This window comes from Mastomys coucha, unplaced genomic scaffold (genome assembly GCF_008632895.1).
Source record: "Mastomys coucha isolate ucsf_1 unplaced genomic scaffold, UCSF_Mcou_1 pScaffold20, whole genome shotgun sequence".
NCBI classification, from domain to species: domain Eukaryota; kingdom Metazoa; phylum Chordata; class Mammalia; order Rodentia; family Muridae; genus Mastomys; species Mastomys coucha.
Genome location: NW_022196903.1, coordinates 45,141,172 through 45,162,017, shown reverse-complemented (window position 1 = coordinate 45,162,017; position 20,846 = coordinate 45,141,172). Strand labels below are relative to the sequence as shown.

The 20,846-nt window shown below is 44.9% G+C and overlaps 1 protein-coding gene across 11 annotated transcripts in view; it reads left to right on the top strand.

The window, feature by feature from the left end:
• Nucleotides 1-20,846, top strand: part of Osbpl3 (oxysterol binding protein like 3) — a 174,527-nt gene that overhangs the window by 106,205 nt on the left and 47,476 nt on the right. For 8 of the 11 annotated variants that reach the window (XM_031381875.1, XM_031381882.1, XM_031381874.1 and 5 more), the window contains 8 exons: nucleotides 3,792-3,908; nucleotides 4,059-4,112; nucleotides 4,924-5,037; nucleotides 8,740-8,907; nucleotides 9,475-9,598; nucleotides 10,856-10,959; nucleotides 11,166-11,258; nucleotides 12,228-12,384. In XM_031381875.1, the coding sequence (XP_031237735.1) occupies nucleotides 3,792-3,908; nucleotides 4,059-4,112; nucleotides 4,924-5,037; nucleotides 8,740-8,907; nucleotides 9,475-9,598; nucleotides 10,856-10,959; nucleotides 11,166-11,258; nucleotides 12,228-12,384 (931 nt within the window). The remainder of the gene's footprint in view (nucleotides 1-3,791; nucleotides 3,909-4,058; nucleotides 4,113-4,923; nucleotides 5,038-8,739; nucleotides 8,908-9,474; nucleotides 9,599-10,855; nucleotides 10,960-11,165; nucleotides 11,259-12,227; nucleotides 12,385-20,846) is intronic. The other 3 variants (XM_031381883.1, XM_031381881.1, XM_031381884.1) reach the window with 1 other exon arrangement.

Below are 20,846 nucleotides of genomic sequence, written 5' to 3'. Positions count from 1 at the left end.
AAAAGAATCCTAATTAACATGCTCTTAAAGGGTTATACAAGGGTAAGCCTGATAATAAAGCATGTGTCAACTGTGATATTGGCCACGGTAGCAGTCTTTCAGTGATTTTATTGATATCTACTATGGACTGTTTAACTGACAAAAGCCCAGTGATTGTGTGGATCTAGAATGTGCTCTCCAGTCCTTTTGTGGTGTTGTTACAATATTCATTTATGTGTTTAGTATTCACCTCCCGTGTCTAATATTTCTGTGACTCAGGTGGCATGTTATGAAACTGTGACTGCAACTTAACCCCTTCTTGTAAAGCCAACTACCTAGGTGAATGTTGAATCAACATTTACTTGATTCAAGAGTTTAATCTATTTTCTTGACTGGAGACTGCAACAAATACCACGTGGAGAATCCTCTGAGTGGCTACCCCATGTGTGCCATGCTGCTGGAGTCATGCACAAGGTGAAGAAGGTCTCTCTGGTAGTTTGGGAAGAAAACACCAAAACCCCGGGGCTCAAATAAAAAAGACAACAACTTATAAGTTAATTAAATGGTAAATTATCTGGTAATGCACAGTGACTACTTTACCACTGAGTTGAATACTGCGGAGCAGACATGCGGCTGAGCTGAGCTATACCCCAGCCCTTTCTGGTCAACTTACATCAAGCAGGTCCTTATTTACAAAGATGTCTCATGGTACTCACAGAATCTTTCTGGATGTGGGACACCCTTGTCATTGCGCAAGGCTGAGGATTCATTCAGGAAGTTTCTTATTGTCTTTTTGTCCCTTCACTTGAAGCTGAGATGCAAGAGACTTCTTCCCCACACTGTCAATCAACAGTGCCCCAGATTCCCCAGCCTCAGAGGGAACAGCTTCAGGCCACTGTCAACCTCAGAGATGGAGGCTGCTTCTTAGCTGTCACCTGCTAGCTCAGTGGTGACTTGGGAAGAAGCATTTGAATGAATATTGGGCCTAAGAAAGGTATGTGAGCCTTCTATCCCAGCCAAGGAGAGCCTGCCCTTCTTTCTTGGGGTAAATCTGACTTTTCTGCCCACCAACCTAGGAAGAACACAAAACCTATAAACAAATGACATTTAGCAGGAAAATAGATACATGCCCTTCCTCACTTGCTGACTTGAAGAGAGAGAGAACTTCCTGTAGCCCCCTGCCCTTCATGCTGGCTGATTGGGAGGAGTAAACCCTATCTCCAGAATTCTGGGGCACCGCCTTTCTAACCTGAGTCAGTAATGCTACTTTTGAAATTCTGTTCATCATTCCCATTCAGCCATGGGTAAGACCGAATCTGTGTTTCCCCCATTTTGAGAAGCGTGGAGTAACGGCTCATCCCTTCTGGTATTTGCACACTGAGAGGGACTGAGCAGATGTTCTAGAGTTAGTGCTCTGCACTTTGCTTTATGCCTGGGAGTCTGAGGACAACTCCGAAGGCTGATCCACTGAGTACTTTCCAGAGGGCTGGCCTTGGATTTTCATGTGTTGATACCACACACGCCCATCTTTCACAAAGATGGGGCTGTTGTACATCTGAAAACAATCATTTGGCCCAAGGACTCTGGACACACGGAACCTGAGCCTGTAGCTTTTGTTCCTTGTTCCACAACTGTAGTTAGTTATCAGGAGCCTGCTGTTCATGAGACTTGGAGGAAATGGGAGGTGCTCTCAAGGGGCTCCTGCCCATTAAGGTTAAACCTCATCCACATTACCGTGAGCAAGGGGAAGTCGCTGGAAGAAAGGCTTAACCCTGGAGTGATGGAGTAAGAGGGTGAGGGAATACTTTCCTCTGGAGGAGAGGCGTTTTTTGCGGGGGCCTTAGAGAGCCACAGCATTGAAAACAGGTAAAACACAATTCTAGCAGTGGCTTTCCAAGCCGAATAAATGATCTCAGGATCGTTTGGTGTTTTACAGGCAGTGTGCTTACTTATCACTAAGTAGACATTTTCCAGTTATTGTCTGGGCTGGACAGCTGGTGGTGGTTATTATAACAAAATCCCATTCAGTGCTTCCTTGCCGAAAAGTTTCTCTAAATTAAACACTGAATAGCCCTCCCCATCTGCCTTCTCAACCATTGAAGAAATCCCTTTTGCAGCTCCAGCTTCTGAGATACCTGCAGTGGTTATTTTTAAAAACTAGGAGGTGTCTTTATCTCCATTCACAGTGGAAAAAGGCTCAGATAAAAGGCAGACAGATTATCAAAGAATTCAGTTGCTAATGTCAGAAAGGATCCTGTTGCTAGAGATGTTGTGCTGGGCTTTGGGAAGCAGGAAAAAGAGCCCTGAAGGACCTCTCCCTGCCCGGTGCCCTGGGGCTGACAAGGTCTAGCTCCTGATATCCACTCATTGGCCTCTGGCTGTACCATCTGCCCAGGGGTGGGAGCTTTGACTCAAAGCTAGAGTGTCAACAAGACACTTCTCCAGAATCACACGTATGCAAAACTATATTACTCATTGTGGGAAATATTTTATATTTGTATCTAGTATGTCTATCCAGACTCAAGTTGTATTCCAGTATGTGTATTCCATGTGTATTATGTCCCAATCAATCAATCAATCAATCAATTATCATCATCATCTAGCAATGATTTAAGTATTTTAAAAGAAAATTTTAGAATTTTTATTATTTTTCTTTTGATTGCTTTTGAAATTTGTTTTCAGTTGGCATAACCTCAGTAGCCAATGAAGGGGGAATTAATTAAAGCAACCATTTGTGCTCCTTCAAAACTGAAAAGAACCCAGGCCAAAATTACAAGGAATTTGTTGTTGTTCATGTTGCTTGCTTTTCTTTTCTTTTTTCTTGCCGTGTGACATAGGCAGCCTCAGACTCTCAAATCCTGGGACTGTAGCATGTCTTAAAAAGAAAAGTCTCTTGGATAAGAAAGGGGGGAATTAAAAATTTCTGGGAGAAAGGGATGAAAATACTTCAGACCAAACTACTCTTTCCAATGTTTCTACATTTCTGCTACTTCAGCCCCTAGAATTTGAGACAGTTACCCATGGAACCACTGTTTCCAGTCAGCTCGAAAGGCCCCCTAGCTTGCATCCAGTTCTACTTTGCGGATACCTCTGTTTCAAAGATTTAAGTATTTTTTATGTATGTCTAGGTGCCTGCATGTGTGTGTGTGTGTGTGTGTGTGTGTCACAGGCATGCAGTGCCCATGGGGACCAGAAGGGTTGGGGGGAGGGGTGAGATCCTCTGGGGTTCCAGTTCAGGCAGTTGTTAGCCACCTGAGGTGGGGCTGGGATTGGAACTCAGGTCCCCTGGCAGAGCCTCAGGTACCCTTAACTGTTGCATCATCTCTCTCACCCCACTTTTCAGCCGTCCCTCAGGTTCCCCCAACATGCATGTGCACAGGCACATACAGCTCCTTGCTGACGTATTTGGTTAACATGAGACTGAGCTCTGCTATCTGAACAGTAACTGCGAGATGACATCAAAGTGAGCAAAAATAGAATTTATAGTAAAATCTTTCCCTTCAACTGTACTGTCAAGGTTCAAAGACTGAAAAAAGAGATATGGTCCTTTTTATTTTTATTTATTTATTTATTTATTTATTTATTTATTTATTTATTTATTTTTAAAGAGCTTTAAAAAGAATCCAATTTGATGCCACTAAACTACAGCCTTGAATCTATAAAGTTCAAGAAATGGATGGAAATTAAATTTACATTTCTTCTTATCAAATGTGTCCAGGCTCTCTGTCTTGGATGGTTTCTCAGTAGCTTGCTGCTTAGTGTTACTATCTTTTAAAGGTGTGACATTTGGCCTGTTTCTTCCATTGGAACAGGACAGCTGGGAAGTGGTGGAAGGATTGAGGGGAGAGATGACTTACACCCAGGAGCCGCCTGTGCAGAAGGGATTTTTGCTGAAAAAGAGGAAGTGGCCCTTAAAAGGCTGGCACAAGGTAAGACATCAGTGTCGGCTGCTCCTTGGTGGGCACACACTCTACCCTACTGAGTATTAAATTTGAGAACTCATATTCTATCTGAATTTGGAGACCAGAGGAGCGATGTTAGCATGAATGTCTTGCTAAATTCTATTTGCTTCCCCACAGAGATTCTTCTGCCTGGAAAAGGGAATCTTGAAATATGCCAAGAGCCAAACTGATGTAAGTCTTCTTAGCCCAGCATGATATTGAAGAAGTGTGCAGGGTGCTTGAAGTCAGCCCAGAGCCGCAGTGCCCTATGGGTAATGGTTTTTCCAGGCATCACAGAGCCTGTCTCCACTCACCCTGATAGATCTGGGTGGGATTCATTCACCACCAGGAGAAGGGGCAGGACACCTTACTGGGTTCCATAGGTCGGCTCTGGTTTTAGCTAATTACAGGGACAGAGCATATGGCAAGCGTCCTTCCCACTCTCATGGTGACTGAAGGGCTTGGTGGAGAAAGCCATAGCTAATGTGGACTTCCTCTTGAGTTAACCCTAGCAGATTGGCCTAGAGGGTTCTGAGTGACCAGCCTGTCTGTCTCATAGTGTGCTATCTCCTCTTTCTCGGCCCTTCTAGTCCTCCCTAGTTTGTCTTTATCCTTCCTTTTAAGTCACTTATGGATGAGTGTAGGCAATAGACACTGTTCCAGGGGAAGGCAATGACTCTCGCTTGTATTGCCTTGGAGTCAACTCATGGAGTTTCCGTTCCTTTGCTTGGCATCCTGGCTATGAAAGCTCTTATTTAGCCTTCTGTCCTCCAACCTCTTCATCTGTGAGATAAGGCGAGTGAGTGCTTCTCCTGTTCAGAGAAAGAATGCAGTCGGTGTACAACTCTTAACTTGGTCTGGCTGGCATGGAGAGCTCCATCAGTCATTTGTGTCCAGGTTTAGCATTGGCAGATGTAGAAGATGAGGTAGGAGGGGATGGAGAGGATGTTACAACCACCTTGACAACTGTAACTCTGAAGCAGCCCCTCCTGTGCTTCTGTAGATTGAGAGAGAGAAGCTGCATGGCTGCATTGACGTGGGGCTCTCCGTGATGTCTGTGAAGAAGTCGTCTAAGTGTATTGACCTTGACACGGAGGAGCACATCTACCACCTGAAGGTGAGGCTTCTGCCAGGGCTCGGCTCCCATGGTGCTGCCACCACCAGGGCTTTTGTTGGTTGGGAAGTTGTCTGAGGCAGAGTCTTGCTGTCTTGCCCACTCTGGCTTCAAACTCCTATGCTACAGTAGTCTGCAGCTTCAGCTTCCTGATTTGCCAGGGCTACAGGCATGCTCTCCCAGCTTGGTTGTGCAGAGGCCTAGCTACTGAGATTGACTGGCCATCACCATACTGGTGATGATTTGGGGACATCCATTCAATGTGTGGGTAGTTTTCATCACCAAAGTGTCCCTAAGGGATACTTTTAATGTTAGGATGGGCCAGTTTTTTCTTGACTGTGTAGGACCATCTCTCTCACATACTGCTTGAAGAGTTAGCGTCCTTCAGTGTCCTTGTCACCATTCCTAAATGTTACCACTCCTCCCCAGTGACAGCAATCAATGACAAAAGCACCTTCATGTGCCCCCCCCCCCGCCCCAGGCTGTGTGTCTTTAGTATAGAACCATTTACCCTAGATTAAAATATGTTCTCTGAAGGGTAGTATTTGCTGTGTGGAGCCCTGACCAATGACTTCAGCTAATTTTACAAAGACTTTGTTAGAATCCTCATATTGTAGTGAAATGTCAATTTTTCCTCAAGTGGGCATTGGCAAATCTTAAGTCTCAAAGCTTCCCACCTACCCGCCTTTCTCCTGAAGATGGGCGACGTCATGTAACACCAAGCATGAGGCCCAGGGCAATGCCAGCTCTTATGTGACTGCTTATTGGCCATTAAACTTTGACCAGTCATTTGATTCTTGAAAAACCCTGTCTTGTTTTTACTTTACCCCACCCCCACCCCCTGTAAAAATATGAAAGAGTGCATGTTTAAGGTTTGTTTGAGGGGGTCAGTAAGTTTAATATGTTTAATTATTGTTTATCATGGTTAGGCAGTGCCTGAATATTGGAGGTAAATTGAGAATTGCTTAGTCAGCTTGCTTGATGTTTAGGGAATGGGGTCAAGGTGAGAATTGCTTAGTCAGCTTGCTTGATGGGGCCAAGGGCTGAGATAACCAAGGATCTCACCTGTCCCTGCCCTTGCCTAGCATATGTGTCTCATATCTGTCCCCTAACCTAACCCTGAAGTCTGGATTAGGTCAGTGTGTAAAGCAGTTCCCCTGACACTGTGGGCCCATGATGCTTTGCTGTGGGAGTGTCCCAGGTGTTGTAGTTATGGCCTTTACCCAGTGGACACCAGTGGTGTGTCTAGTGGTAACAACCCTCACTGTCTTCAAGTATTTCCAAGTGTTTACTGACAGAGATAATTTTCTCAGTGAAATAACTGCTAGAGTAAAGGAAGGAAAGCCATGAGTTATTTATATGCTAATTAATAATTAATATTATTATTTTATATTTATAGTTTAATGAGTATAATAAATTAGATATATTTATAATTGTGTGTGTGTGTGTGTGTGTGTGTGTATGTGTGTGTGTGTGTACACCTTATCCCTCTGCTCCTCCCTCAGTGGTTATTCTCTTCTGGGAGAGTTGCCACCGTTTACCTGTCTTGGTCCCATGACTCTTCCTTCTGTGTTTTCACATGGTCAGGAAATAATGACTCCCTGCATGTTTGCAACTCTAGTTAGCAACATGAAACTATCATTCATTTCTACTTTTTAAAGACTTAGAATGTCTTAAGATGCATTGGACTTGCTCCCATGAGACTGAGCAATAATTCTCTTGTGACTCACTGTAAACTCTGCTTTGCTTCCTGTACATGCCTGGGGATCAATTCTGACTCGGAGTAAAATCAACTGATGCTCATTGAGGTCTCCTTGCCTCCTTCCCCCTCCCTTTCCTCCCACCTCACTCCCCACTACCATCACCACAAGGTCTTGATGTATAGCCCAGGCTGGCCTTGAACTCACGAATCTTGAGTGCTGAGGTTACAGGCATGGTCCACCACACATGGCTTGATTCTTTCTCTCATTTTGTACCCAAGAAGTCTGGGCAGAAAAGCAGTTAAGAAACTGCCCAGCCACAGTCCTGAAATTTACTTCCGGGCCTATGGCAGACTGTGGTTAGTTATATAATAAAGTACCTCGTTTCTCTTCTTATTTATCAAATAAAAAATGAGTCAAAATGAATGCTTTGGGCACTGGCTTTTCAGGGCTTTGGGGAGCAGATCAGTGCAAGGATGACACAAGATTCTTACAAAATTCCTTTTAACCTCATCTGGGAAATGAAAAGCTCACAATGCAGAAGAGACAAATAGGTGTGTATCTATTTGTGCTGTGGCTACCTGCAGACTTGTACTAAGGAAGAGCCTCAATCTTTAGGTACCTCTAAGCAACATAAAGCCCTGATTCTCTGAGCACCACTACCTCTGTCTGTCTGCACAACCTCCTTCCCAGCTGTAACCTTATCAGGATAGTCATAGCACTGGCCTGGCAGGCCCCTGGCCTACCTGGCATATTTGGAAGTTATTTTAAATTACAGCTTTATGAGTCTATATCCTAATCTATAGGCATCCCACTTTTCACTTTGAAATTATGAACGTGTTTTATACACAAAACATTGGCTTAAAGATGTCTATAGTATAGAAGTGATTGCTATATTTCTTTTAACACTTTTAAGAACATTTGAACTATTTCTTGAGAAAAATTATTAGTTACAGCAGGCATAGTGCTATGCCCATAATCATCCCAGCATTTAGGTAGTTAATACAGAAGGATTTTCATAAGTTCAAGTCCAGCCTGGGCTATACAGAAAGTCTGAGGCTAGTCTGTGCTACACAGAAAGTGCTTCATAGTGAGTGTAGTACACTACACTACACAGTGAGAGGCATATTGCTGGGTTACATGGCAATATACCATCTCAAATAAATAAATAAAAATTGTCAACTAAAAACATTCTTCCTAGGAAGTGGATATTTATATTTCCTTATCTATGGAGGAAATGGATAAATATTAGTATAATAATAACAACAGTAGGGTGGCTGGAGAGATGGCTCAGAGGTTAAGAGCTCTGGCCATTGTTCCAGAGATCCTGAGTTCAATTCCTAGCAACTATGTGGTGGTTCAAACCAACTATAATGAGATCTGTTGTCCTCTTCTGACACACGTGTACGTGCAGATACAGCACTCATATACATAAAGTAAATAAATCATTTTTAAAAAATAACAATACAATGGCTTTGTCAGATTTTTTTTTTCTTTTTCTGAAAGTGGCAAAATGGTTTTCAGTTAACCGGCATGTGTGTTAGCACCTCCTTCTAGCCATGCATCCTTCACAGAGTAGCAGGCCAGTATTTCAGGGAACACCTACTACTTCAGTTCAGTTCAGACTAGTTCATAAAGTCTGAACTGCAAGCATTTAAATGATGAACAGAACTGATACATTCAGCAGGGAGTGGGCAAGTCTCAGGCAAGAGAACTTGGAAATATTTTAAGAAATAAATAAGAGTTTTAGTTTCTTTGTTGTTTAATAAAACTAGCCGTTTGCCTGGTGGTTAGAACATCCCAAAGGAGACATGAGTCTGTGTTTTGTGACTATCCATCTTCCTCAGGTATTCTCTGAGACCACATAAATGAAACCAAGACAGTAAGTGCAATTTCTTATTTTTCACGTGTGCTAGCTTAAAAGAAGCAGATTGTTTTGATAAATAACTGATCCCTTTTTAGCCAGTGCTCTCTTCTCTCTCTCTCTCAATTTAACCCCCTGCAGGTGAAGTCAGAGGAAGTCTTTGACGAGTGGGTGTCCAAGCTCCGTCACCACAGAATGTATCGGCAAAATGAGATTGCTATGTTTCCCCGGGATGTCAATCACTTTTTCCCAGGGTCCTCTGTCACAGATTCTGCTCCAGGAGTGTTCGAGTCTGTTTCCAGTAGGAAGGTAATGATTGTGTTTTCAGTAACAAATCTGAAAGAACAGAGAGGGACATTCCAGGAGTTGAGGGGAGGAGGTTTATCAGTGGAACCGGATAGGGTTGGGGGTGTGGGGGTGAGGGGGGTAGGGGGTTGTATCCAATTGACCAGTATCAGATCCAGGATACAGCTAGCACCAATTAAGCCAGGGAGCTCAGGTAAGGAGCGATCTGAGATCCCTGAAGGCTTAGGGTTTCTCTTAGCCACACTGACAGGTTTTTCCTACCTGGCTATCAAATGCAGCTAAGCATGTGTGCAGCTGCACAGGATTGTGGACTGTTTCCAGAAGTATGTTTACTGTGGCGTTGTCATTTCATAAAAGAAAATAAGGACTGCTGCTGAGGGCCACGGAGCATGGTGTGGCTTAGCCGGGGTGGTAGCCAGAGGTATTACAGTCTCCTGTGGGGTGTCTCCTAAGAAACTTCTTCCCATCGCATCCATTAGGGACCAGCTCTCCCTGTTATCCTTTCCCTTAGAAGCTGTCCCTGCCTGGCTCTGTCTTGATTTCTAACCTGCTCTTGTCATCCGTGAACAGCGTAGCAGTCTATCAAAGCAGAATTCATTTCCACCCGGAAGCAATTTGTCATTTTCTTGTGGTGGTGACACGCGAGTTCCATTCTGGCTACAGTCTTCAGAGGACATGGAAAAATGCTCAAAAGGTAGTAGCCTGACTCTTGGGTCTCTCTTTGCCATGGTGTAGTGGTGATGTGCTTGGGATTACCTTCACGTACATTCGAGTCCTTGCTGTCACTCTTCTGTGTTCTGTCCCTTACTCTGCTAATGAGGGTCTGCTAATCATTAGCCCACACTCTCTCCCCATAGAGCTTGGTGTCTTCACCTGGATGCAGACAGACGTCCTAGTCTAGTCCCAAGATGGGTGCATGAGTTCCTCCTAGAGCAGTAAATCATATCTCCATGGGAGAGGACTATTAGCTCATGATCTCTTAAATGGAAAAAAAGAAAAAAAGACTCTGCTGCCCACCCAAGTGAAGAATCAATGTCCCTAAGGGAGTGAGTGGCCAGGTGGAGAGCCCAGTGTAAGCGTTCTACACCCTGACTTTACACTGGAATGGGAATTTTTATATTGTTTTTTAATTATATTTATGTGGTGTGTGTGTGTGTGTGTGTGTGTGTGTGTTGCGGGGGGGGGGGGGGGGGCAGCGCATGTGAGTGCAGGTGCCCATAGAGGCCAGAGAGGGCATCTGATCCCCTGGAGCTGCTCAGTGTGGGTGAAGTCGAGTCCTTTGAAGAGTAGTATATACTCTTAACCTAACTGCTGAGCCATCTGGACCCTTTAAAGTGTGGGGGTGCCTGTGCTTATGCCTCTGTCCCAAACATCCTGTTTAAATTAGTTTGGGGTGCCGCCCTGGTGACCCTGGTCCCAGCACTCCTGGAGTAAGTCTGACAAGGAGTCAGGATTGATCACTCCCGTACAAGGCAACTCAGTGTTCTCAACCCTAATTAGCTAAGCTCATCCGGAGAACCAGACGGAGGTTTCCAGTGGGAGAGAGAGTTCAGGCTTAATTGTCTAAGGTGAGGCCTGGAGCATATGGAATTGAAAAGTTTTGAATTGAAAAGTTTTAAGTTAAAAAGAAGTTGAGAGCTAGATAGCTTGGATTATAAAGCACTTGCCATGCAAGATGAGATTCTGGGGTTGATACCCAGAACCCACAAGCAAAGACAGATGTGGTCCTGTCGGCTTTGAATCCAGGCCCTGGGGAGCTGGAAATAGGTGATCCCCTGGGGTTAGGCATGCTTAGACTACTTGGTAAGATTCTGCCCAGCGTGAGACCTTTTCTTAAAAAAACAAAGTGAATATAGTTCCTGATGAAGACCAGAAGTGCCCTTTGGGCTACACATACACATATGCACACACAAAGACATACACACACAGACATCTGCCCTTCTTCCCACAGACCTGGCGCACTGCCATGCCTATCTGCTGGAAATGAGCCAGCTATTAGAAAGCATGGACGTCCTGCATCGGACATACTCGGCGCCAGCCATCAACGCCATCCAGGTTAGCCCGCTGCTCTTCTGTTCACCTGCTGTCTTCTGCCTCCTCTCTTGTTCCCTACATTTGACTAACAATGGGATGTCCTCTGTCTAGTTGCTTTAGCCAAACTCAGGGGGATGGCTGTGGTCACCACCCTGTGTGTCTGTCCCTGTAGTTTTGGTGGACCTTACTGTCTGCGCGCTCTCTCTCTCTTCTGTTTTGAAACAAAGGGTGGAGCTTTTGAAAGTCCCAAAAAGGAAAAACGATCACACAGGAGGTGGCGGTCCAGAGCTATTGGCAAAGATGCTAAAGGAATGCTGCAGGTAACCTTTGCTTCGCCACAGGCTTGCCTTCCTCATCACGCCTCTCTGAACACCGTGTACAGGGTCCTCTGACTCAAGTAGGATAGAAAAGTGAAGGTGGTGGAGTTGGTCTCTGTGCCTTGTATGGAGAGATGACTCCCAGTAACTGAGATTCTCTGGTTTACAGGCATATAAGGCTGTGAAGGTACATGGGCAGGGGAGAGTTTCTGAAGGGGAAATGGATTGGTGTTGGAGGGACTTCCCACACTTGTGAGAATTTGGGGTCTTTCTTTCTTTAACATCTGGCTTGTCTATGATGCTCTCTACTCTAGTTTGTGCCTTGCGTGGTGGCTGCTGTGGCCCAATCCTCTGACCTACCCTTCTTGTTCTAATCCCTCCCCGTGGACCTGTCTTCTAGAGTTTACAGGCCTACGCCTCTATCCCACAGGCCCTTTTGCCAATTTTCTTCAAACTCCCAGCTCCAACCAGAGCCCCCCATTCAGGGTGCCAGGAGCAGTCTTTCCCAGGCACAGCTAAGCTATGGGCAAGATCACAAACTAGATGGAAACTGGAGCTTTTAGAGAAACTTGTGTCATCCCTGGGAGCTGAACGTGAATGCTTTCCGAGTAAAGAACATCGCAAGAGCAAATGTGAGCAGTGGGTTCGTTTTCTAGAAGCTCCAGGTGCAAGTGAAGAAAGTCATGTGGGAACTGATTTGTTCTGACAACCTAGTTATGCGGTGAAATTCATTGTCATTTTCAACCTGTGTCTGTGAAGTTCTCACTGTGTCTGAGAAATCATATGATTTCCTGCCCATTTGTAGTCTTATAGGATGCCAGTGGTCATGGGGAGCATCTCCCCAGTTTTCATTCATTTTTCTTTGAAGATATCCCTCAGCGGGAAAATGCACCTCTAAGATGCCCCCTTAGTCAGTTCCAGTCATGGAGGTGCCAGTCTGAATAGAAATCTCTCCCTGTGCTGTCACTTTAGGTCCCTAAACCTTTTTCTGGACCTGTGAGACTGCACTCCTCTAATCCTAACTTGTCAACACTGGACTTTGGAGAAGAGAAGTCTTACTCGGATGGTTCTGAAGCCTCGTCGGAGTTCTCCAAGATGCAGGAGGATCTATGCCATGTTGCCCATAAAGGTGAACGAGTGTTCCTGCTTCCTAACATTTGGGATGGAAATGTCCGCCAATACAAAACTATCATCTTTAAGGGAATAATAGTTTATTCTAGAGACAACTTTTGAGGGACCGTGGCCCAGGACCATAGATCTAGGTTGCCCCAAATTCCGTGTTCCGAAGTGCAAGCAGTTTAATGAGGTTTTAGAGTTTTCCAGAACAGCAAAGTCACAAATCAAGACAGGTTTAAAATTCATTGTTGGATATACCAGAGAGAACCCATGGGTTCAACCAGCTGAAGATGGAAATGTTTTTAAAGTTTGCATCTGTTTTGAGCACAGACTTTTTTTCTTTATCATTGCACTCTAAACAGAACAGAATAGCAACTGTATACTGATCTTACATGTACAGGCACTTCAACATCTAAAGATGATTCAGCATGTACTGCAGTGAGCAGGGAGAAGATTTTCCATAGGCCCAAATGCTATTTGATGGCATCTTAGCTTTTGAGTTGATGGAAACTTGTGGGGTTTTTTTTGGGGTAGGGTGGGGAGGAGCAGTGGTTTTTGTTTGGTTGTTTGGTTGTTTGGTTGGTTGGTTTGGATTTTCGAGACAGGGTTTCTCTGCATAACCCTGACTGTCCTGGAACTCATTCTGTAGACCAGGTTGGCCTTGAACTCAGAAATCTACCTGCCTCTGCCTCCCAAGTGCTGGGATTAAAAGCATGTGCCACCACCACCCAGCAAACTTGTGGTTTGTTTTTTATTTGTTTGTCTCTTTGTTGTTGTTTTTTATCTATTAGTCATAAGGTGTTAGTTCCAACTCAGAGGCAAGCAAGGACTGTTAGAGAGAGCTAGAATTAGCTGTGGACACGGTGCTTAGTCTCTGGACCTGCAGCAGTCCAATCTCTCTACAGGTCTGCAGTGTATCCATCCCTGCAGTTACAGCTTCCCAGGAGATCTCACTAACATGTCCTGTGCATTCTTGAGTCTGGGGCATCCTCAGATAATCTGTCTCAGTAGGCTCATTTTCTGCTCTGATAAGGCTTTTGAAAGCCTTGTTTTTATTTATACCTTTGTCAGAGTAGATGTTGTTGCAAAGATTTTGGTTTTGGCAGCTTGGAGGAGACACTGAAGGGTTGGGATTTAGCTGGCAGGATGCATGGGTTCAACCAACTGAAGATTGAAAATACTTTTAAAGTTTGCATCTGTTTTGAGCACAGACTTTTTCTCTTATCACTACCCTCTAAACAGAACAGGACAGCAACTCTATACTGATCTTACATGTACAGGTACTTACGCATCTAAAGATGATTTAGCATGTAGTAGAGAATATGGAGGGCCTTCTATACTCTACAGTCGGGGCATTCATACGCTGATGGTTAGATTAGTGTGGCATTTATTTCACTTATTTTCAACCTCTATTGAGCAGTTCCTCTCTGAAGAATCCATTTGTAGGAATTAAGTTAAAACATGTCCATATAAAGATACCTACCCTAGCATTATTCTTCATCTGAAAACATAGAAGGGTGGGTTTGCAGTTTATGCTAGCCATTCCAGAAATGCAAATGCCACTGCTCTGAGGCCTGTTGCATACTCTTAAAGAGCAGTCTCTTAATGGACTCCCAGGAACCGGATATCTCATCCAGTGACTAGTGACCATGGAAGATGGTAGTGCATTCCAGAAAGTGGCTTACCAGTAAATAAAACTAAACATGTACTTACCATAAAATTCAACCACTGTGCTCCCGAGCGTGTGATTCAGAACACTGAAAACAGTTGGGGGAGCAGCTGTGCACAGATGTTTAGGTCAGGCTGGAGTTGTGACTCAGAGGTAGAGCCTGCATTGTTATTGTTAGCAACACAAAACTGAAATATCACAAGCAGATTTATTGTCCTGGCCAAACACTAGAAGCAGTTCAATATCCTTCAGCAGATGAATAGTTAAATAAACCATGGTATATCCATGCAGTGGAAAACTACTTAGCAATAAATAGGGATATACATTTACATATGCGACAATCTAGAGAAAGCGCGAAGACAGAAGCAGAATGAAAACAACTGATTTCTAAAGCTGACAACTTCTGTGGTTTCACTTTGTAAATGATGAAAGAAATTAGTAGATGCCAGAGTTTAGGAACAGTGAGGGGGAGGGGATGAGGAATGTGGATGTAATTATAAAAGGACCTTTGTGGTGATGGGCAGTTCTGCATCCTGATCAAGGCACTGGCTGTAGGAGTTTTCCAGTGTGATAAGATCATGTTGACCTGCAGCTATACACATGTACCAACGAGTGCATGCATGGAAGTCTGAGGATACCTGAGCACACTCCGTTATCCCTGTCCTGGGTTTCTGTTGTGCTGTGGTTGATAAAGCATGACCATGGGAGAAACAGTACAAAGTACATGGATGGGACGTCTGTGCTGCTTCCATGTTCCTGTGACACACTCCAGTGACACACCCCCTCCAACAAGGCCACGCCTCCTAATCCTATCAGTGCTCCAAGAGGGAACCGATCATTTCAGATATATGAGCCATTCTCATTCAAATCACTACAGAAGAGAATACACTCCTTTTGGCACAGAAGAGAAACAAACGTCTCGAAATCCTATTCATGATAGAAATGCTCATTTACAAATAAGAAAACCAAATTGAGAACAAAGGCAAACTCTGTATTCCTGTGTGCCTAGAGTGTTCTCTGGTGTTAAACCGGGATTGAATGGTCACTTTCTGAACCGTTTTGAGCTATGGGGGCCTTGAAGGAAAAGCTGTGTACGTCACAGTGGTGCCACAAATCTGCATGACCCTAGGAAAGGGACGTTCGTGCATTGCTCACAATTAGAATTCACTGTAACTGTGCTGAGCAATTGGATTGACATACATGCTCAGAAAGAAGTAGGATTATTTAGCAAAATTCACTAATGCATCTAAATTAATTCAAATTGAATAGTGGTTAAAAGATATTTTACAACTATGGGCACCATATAGGGGTTGAAACTTAAGAAACAGATTACAGATCATCAAATCATTCCAGACAGTTTAGGAATGTTACTCCATTGAGGGACCCTGTACACCCCTCCTCTTCAGAAAAAGGGTAGCTACTTCCTTGAGCGCACTCACATGCATACATACATATACACCATAAGCATGCAAAAAATGAAAGGAAGGAAGAAAACATGAAGCCCTATTTGCTGACTCTTGTATTCTCCTGTGTTTTTTTTCACTGTTTCCTTAAAACACCATGAGATGCCAGCATCTCCCACATAGTCAGTCTAAACCATAAACAGGGACCACGTTGAATTTATTTCCCCTTACTGCACATTGTCTTCCCTCTGTTTGGGATGGCGCCCCCCTGCTGTTGATAACCGGCCGTCTTCCCTGCAGTCAACAAACTGTGAAGGAGGGAGCACAGGCAGGAGGAGATCTTCAGCTCCTCAGAATGCCACAGATGACTTCCCAGTCCAAAGCCCCCGAGCCTCTCCAACCTGGTGTAGTAGGAGACTGTAGCAAGGAGAAAGGGAGGGGTCAAGCGTCAACTGAGCCGTACATATGGTGTCCATTCTGTGGCTGGAGCTGAAGGTTTCAGACAATCAAGAGCTTCCCCTGGGGTCAGGTATGGATAGCAGAGTGCACATATAATCCCAGGGCTTAGGAGGGCTGGAGACCAGGCCAGCCTGGCAAGATCCTGTATCCATCGTTCTCCCCAAAGGGCCCAGCCTGTGCCCCACTGTTCTAGTCCAGCAAGGTTGAGAACAGGCCAGTGAAGAGGTTTAAAAGCAGACTCTGTGACTGCCTTCTGACATGTGTCTTCCCCATGAAGACAAGCAGACATGTTGGACACTGAGGAGAGGCTGAGGCAAACATTGCACAGCTGCAGCTGGCCTCAGAGCACAGGCCTCAGGTGTCAGGCAGGAGCTAAGTAGCATGGGCTAAAAAGTCCATTTGGCAAGGGTATGAGGCCTGGAGAGGCGGTAGGCCATGCTCTGGGTGGGTGCCTTAGGTGATCTTTGGGGTTCTCTGTAGCTCTGTACAGAGCTGACAGACTTCTCGGCTGTCTTTGTTTATGATAACATATCCACAGGTGAAATACACTCATTTAGATATTTTTTTTGAAGCTTATTTATCTCTAATGAATTTAGGGTGACATCAGAAATAAATAAGACACTCCTAACACAGGAGATACCTCTAATCTTTGCGACCCAATGTCTCTGTCTTAGTTTCTATTGTTGTGATGAAGCATCATGACCAAAAAGAAAGTTGGGAGGAAAAGGTTTATGCAGCTTAAAGTTCCACAGTGTTCATTAGTAAAGGGAGTCAGGACAGAAACTCAAGCAGGGCATGATCCTGTATGCAGGGGCTGATGTAGAAGCCAGGGAGGGGTGCTGCTTACTGGCTTGCTCCCCATGGCTTGCTCAGCCTGGTTTCTTATATAATTCAGGACCACCAGCCCAGGGGTGGCACCACTCACAGTGGACTGGGCCATTCCCCACTAATCACTGATTGGTGCCCTATAGCTGGATCTCATGAATGTATTTTCTCAATTGTGGTTCCTTCTTTTCAGATAACTCTAGCTTGTGTCAAACTGACATAAAGCTGGCAAGCACAGTGCCTTACACTGTAATTATGGTCTCCCAGGAACAGCCTCTAGCCATTGCTCTGGAGTTATGGATCATGAGTTGCCCCTGAATGACCACTTTAATATCCTCCAGGCGTGTCTACGGCTATTTAAGAAAGTTAAGCGACTGTGGTTGAACACGGTGGTAATCTCATCATATGGGAGCCTGAGACAGGAAGAACACACATTTGAGGCCAACTTGGGCTACATAGTGAGGCCCTGTTTTAACACTCTCTCTCTCTCTCTCTCTCTCTCTCTCTCTCTCTCTCTCTCTCCCTCTCCTTCTCCCTCTCCCTCTCCCTTCCTCTCTCTCTCTCTCTCTCCCCCTCTCCCTCTCGCTTCCCCTCTCTCTCCCTCTCCCTCTCCCTCTCCCTCTCTCTCTCTCTCTCTCTCTCTCTCTCGCTCCCTCTCCCTTCCTCTCCCTCCCTCTCTCTCTCTCTCTGTCTTAGGGGAACCTGATTTTTCTTATCCTTTAGGAGGATTTTATTTTTTTATATCTGACAATAACATAGACTGTTTGGGTTTCTTTTTTTATGCCCACTGTATTCTTGCATTTAGATTTCTTTTCTTGAACATGAGGGAACTGGCAACTGAAGAGCTTTGTTCTGGCTGGGCAAGCACTCTACTGGTGAGCTCTATCGCTAGCTCTCCTAGCTGAACACTGTGAAGCAGGCAGTGCCCATTCTGTCCCTTTAAAAACATGAACAGGAACGGACTAGTCTGGTAGAAAGCCTCACCTGGCATCTGGAAGGCAGAACAGATGATCTGGGAAAGCAGAGCCAACCAAGTGCATGCTCATGATGTCTGCAGAAACAAATGTGTTCACGGAAAGATGGAATCCCCAGGGACCCAGTGGGACAGCTGTGGGTATCTCGGGGATGGAGGATCGGGGGAGGCTGAGGGGAGATGTCTAACTAGGCATAAAATGCAATGAGGTTCCTGTATGTTGTCCTCCCCTCAAGGCCGTTGTTTCTTGACTCACAAGCTCTGGCCAATCCTCATTCATACACTCTCTACCCTATGTGCGTTCATTTATAATCATCATCCTGATAAGAGCTAAGTATCACACTACCCCTACTGCCCAGATTTCAAGAATGTAGGCATCTCTGCATCTCATACATCTCTCTATCTCTTTTTAAACCTTTTTTTAAAGATTTATTTATTTTATGTATGTGAGTACATTGTCGCTATCTTCAGACACACCAGAAGAGGGCATCAGATCTCATTACAGATGGTTGTGAGCCACCATGTGGTTGTTGTTAATTGAACTCAGGACCTCTGGAAGAGCAGTCGGTGCTCTTAACCACTGAGCCTCTCTCTAGCCCTTTCTCTCTCTTTTTTAATTTTTTGGGAATCTCACATTATCTACCCCAATAATGCTTACCTCCTAGTCTTCCCATGTCCACCTCCTCCTTTGACTTCCTGCTCAAAAGAAAAAAGGGAAAAGTAAGTCCATTTTGTGTTGTCTGTTTATTCATTGGAGCATGGTCAAATTCCTGGTGTCCAGCCCCAGCAAGGATGAGGAGTCTTCTCTGCCTGCATCCACACCAGAAGCCATCAGCTAAGGAGAGCCATGCATAGGCCAGGGCCCCAGTGAGGGGCAGGGCCAGGTCTCCATGCCCATGGACCTTAACATGCCTGAAATGGCAGCAAGCAGTCCAGACCTGGGACATCCATGTGGGATTTGGTGTTGACATGGGCCACAGACATCAATATGGTACCTGGCCATAACAGAACACTGAGCTGCCCATGGCCCTCAGAAGCTGCATAAAGCACAGGATTCAACGTGGCCTCAGGAGGCTATACATGCCACACACATCAGGATGGCCCCTAAGACACCAAAGCCCAAGGTCATCGTCAGGTCAGCAGCATAGCCTGCACATGTCTCATGGCTCTCAGGCTTCATCAAGGTCTGGAGCAGCGGCATGAACCACAGATATCAACATGGCTGCCGGTAGTTTCAAGGGCCATGTTGGTCCTTGGAGGAGGTCCAATCCAGAGAGTAGCCCTTTCTTCATCTTGGGTTTTCATTGTTGCCCAGAGCTGGGGGGATTCTGCAGCTGGGTAGCAGGTTCAGGGGTGTGTATGTGTCTGTGTGTAAAGCTCTCATATATCTTTTTCATCATAACTTTTATCCTGTTAGTAATGCTCATTATATATTGCATTGGTGCACTGCGTTAAAGACCTGGCCTGCATTGTCTTGTTTCAGCCTTATTACCGGCTATAGAGTAAATGCTAGCAGTGTCTCTATGTAGAGTTCAGGCACATCAGATAACTTTCCCACGGTCATAGAATGAAAAAGTGATGGATCCTTCCCTCCTGGCCATAGAAGCAGCACCATAGCACATAGATTTACATGCATAGGATATCAATGAAGATGCTCTGGATCTGTCACTGTCCCCACCCTTAGTTAGTCAGCAACAGCATACAGACAGTGGACAGTCTTCCTTCTTGCTGGCAAATGAAGGAAGCGAGCTGGTAGTGAGTATTTAGTTTCTGTTATTGAATAGGCCATTCTTGGATAACGATACCTCTGGAAATGCAAGCCTGTGAAATTTAATAAAATACCAGGTCACTGGAGAGACCAGTCACAGTGCCTTCCCCTTCTGTCCTTCTGTGACAAGCTGTAATGGAAGAGAATGGAAAGATAATATGAAATGAGGACTCTAGGATCAGTACTTTAGGTAGCGATTCTCTTAACCCTAGGTGGGAATTTGCACCCTATGTGATCAGGACCTAATAGATATTATTTTGCCATACCTGTTTCTTTTTCTTTTTTTCCTTCGAGACAGGGTTTCTCTGTATAGCCCTGGCTGTCCTGGAACTCACTCTGTAGACCAGGTTGGCCTCGAACTCAGAAATCCATCTGCCTCTGCCTCCTAAGTGCTGGGATTAAAGGCGTGTGCCACCACCGCCCATTTTTTTTCCTTTTCCCCCACCCCCAGATACCTATTTCTGTTTTTCTAATCTCTCTCTCTCATTGTGTGTGTGTGTGAATGCCTGTCTGTTTAAGTATGTGTTTTTGCATGTATGAATGTGTGCATGTGTATGCCATAGCTCCTGTGTGTGTGTGTGTATGAGAGAGAGAGAGAGAGAGAGAGAGAGAGAGAGAGAGAGAGAGAGAGAGAGAGAGAGAGAGAACAACCCCTTTGCTGGATAAGCCAGTCTGTCTGGCCCACGAGCTCCTGGGGAGTCTATTCCTGCCTTCTGTCTCACTATGGGGCATGGGGATTGCAGAGTCCAGTATTACACGCAGCTTTGCATGAGGTCTGGGCACTCTAGCACAAGTCCTCATACCTGAATGCAAGCACTCTACCTGCTGAGCTCCCTCCACAGCTCCTGCCTCAGATTTTGAAAACTCCAGTTTGAGCATTTAACTCATTCTGATTCTAAGTTCTTATGGAACCTGCAAGGTCCCAGAGCACGCAGAGTGGCTGAGTGCTAAAATCAAAGGAGGGGGATCCCAGGGCAGTCAGAGGACACTAGCAAGAAGCAGGGCGGCCCCTTATTTGAAATCATTTTGACCTTATAGAAAAGGCCGGGCGGTGGTGGCACACACCTTTAATCCCAGCACTTGGGAGGCAGAGGCAGGTGGATTTCTGAGTTTGGGACCAGCCTGGACTACAGAGTGAGTTCCAGGACAGCCAGGGCTACACAGAGAAACCCTGTCTCGAAAAAACAAACAAACAAACAAACAAAAATAGAAAAGCTGTAAGAGTAGAACAAAGAACTCACATAAACCTCTACCCAGAGTTCCCACTGTTCCCCATCTCCAACGTTCTGCACATGTGCTTTTATTGTTCTGAGATTTGTGAGAATGGGATTTTTTTTTTTTGTTTTTTTTTTGTTTTTTATTTTAGATATTTTCTTTA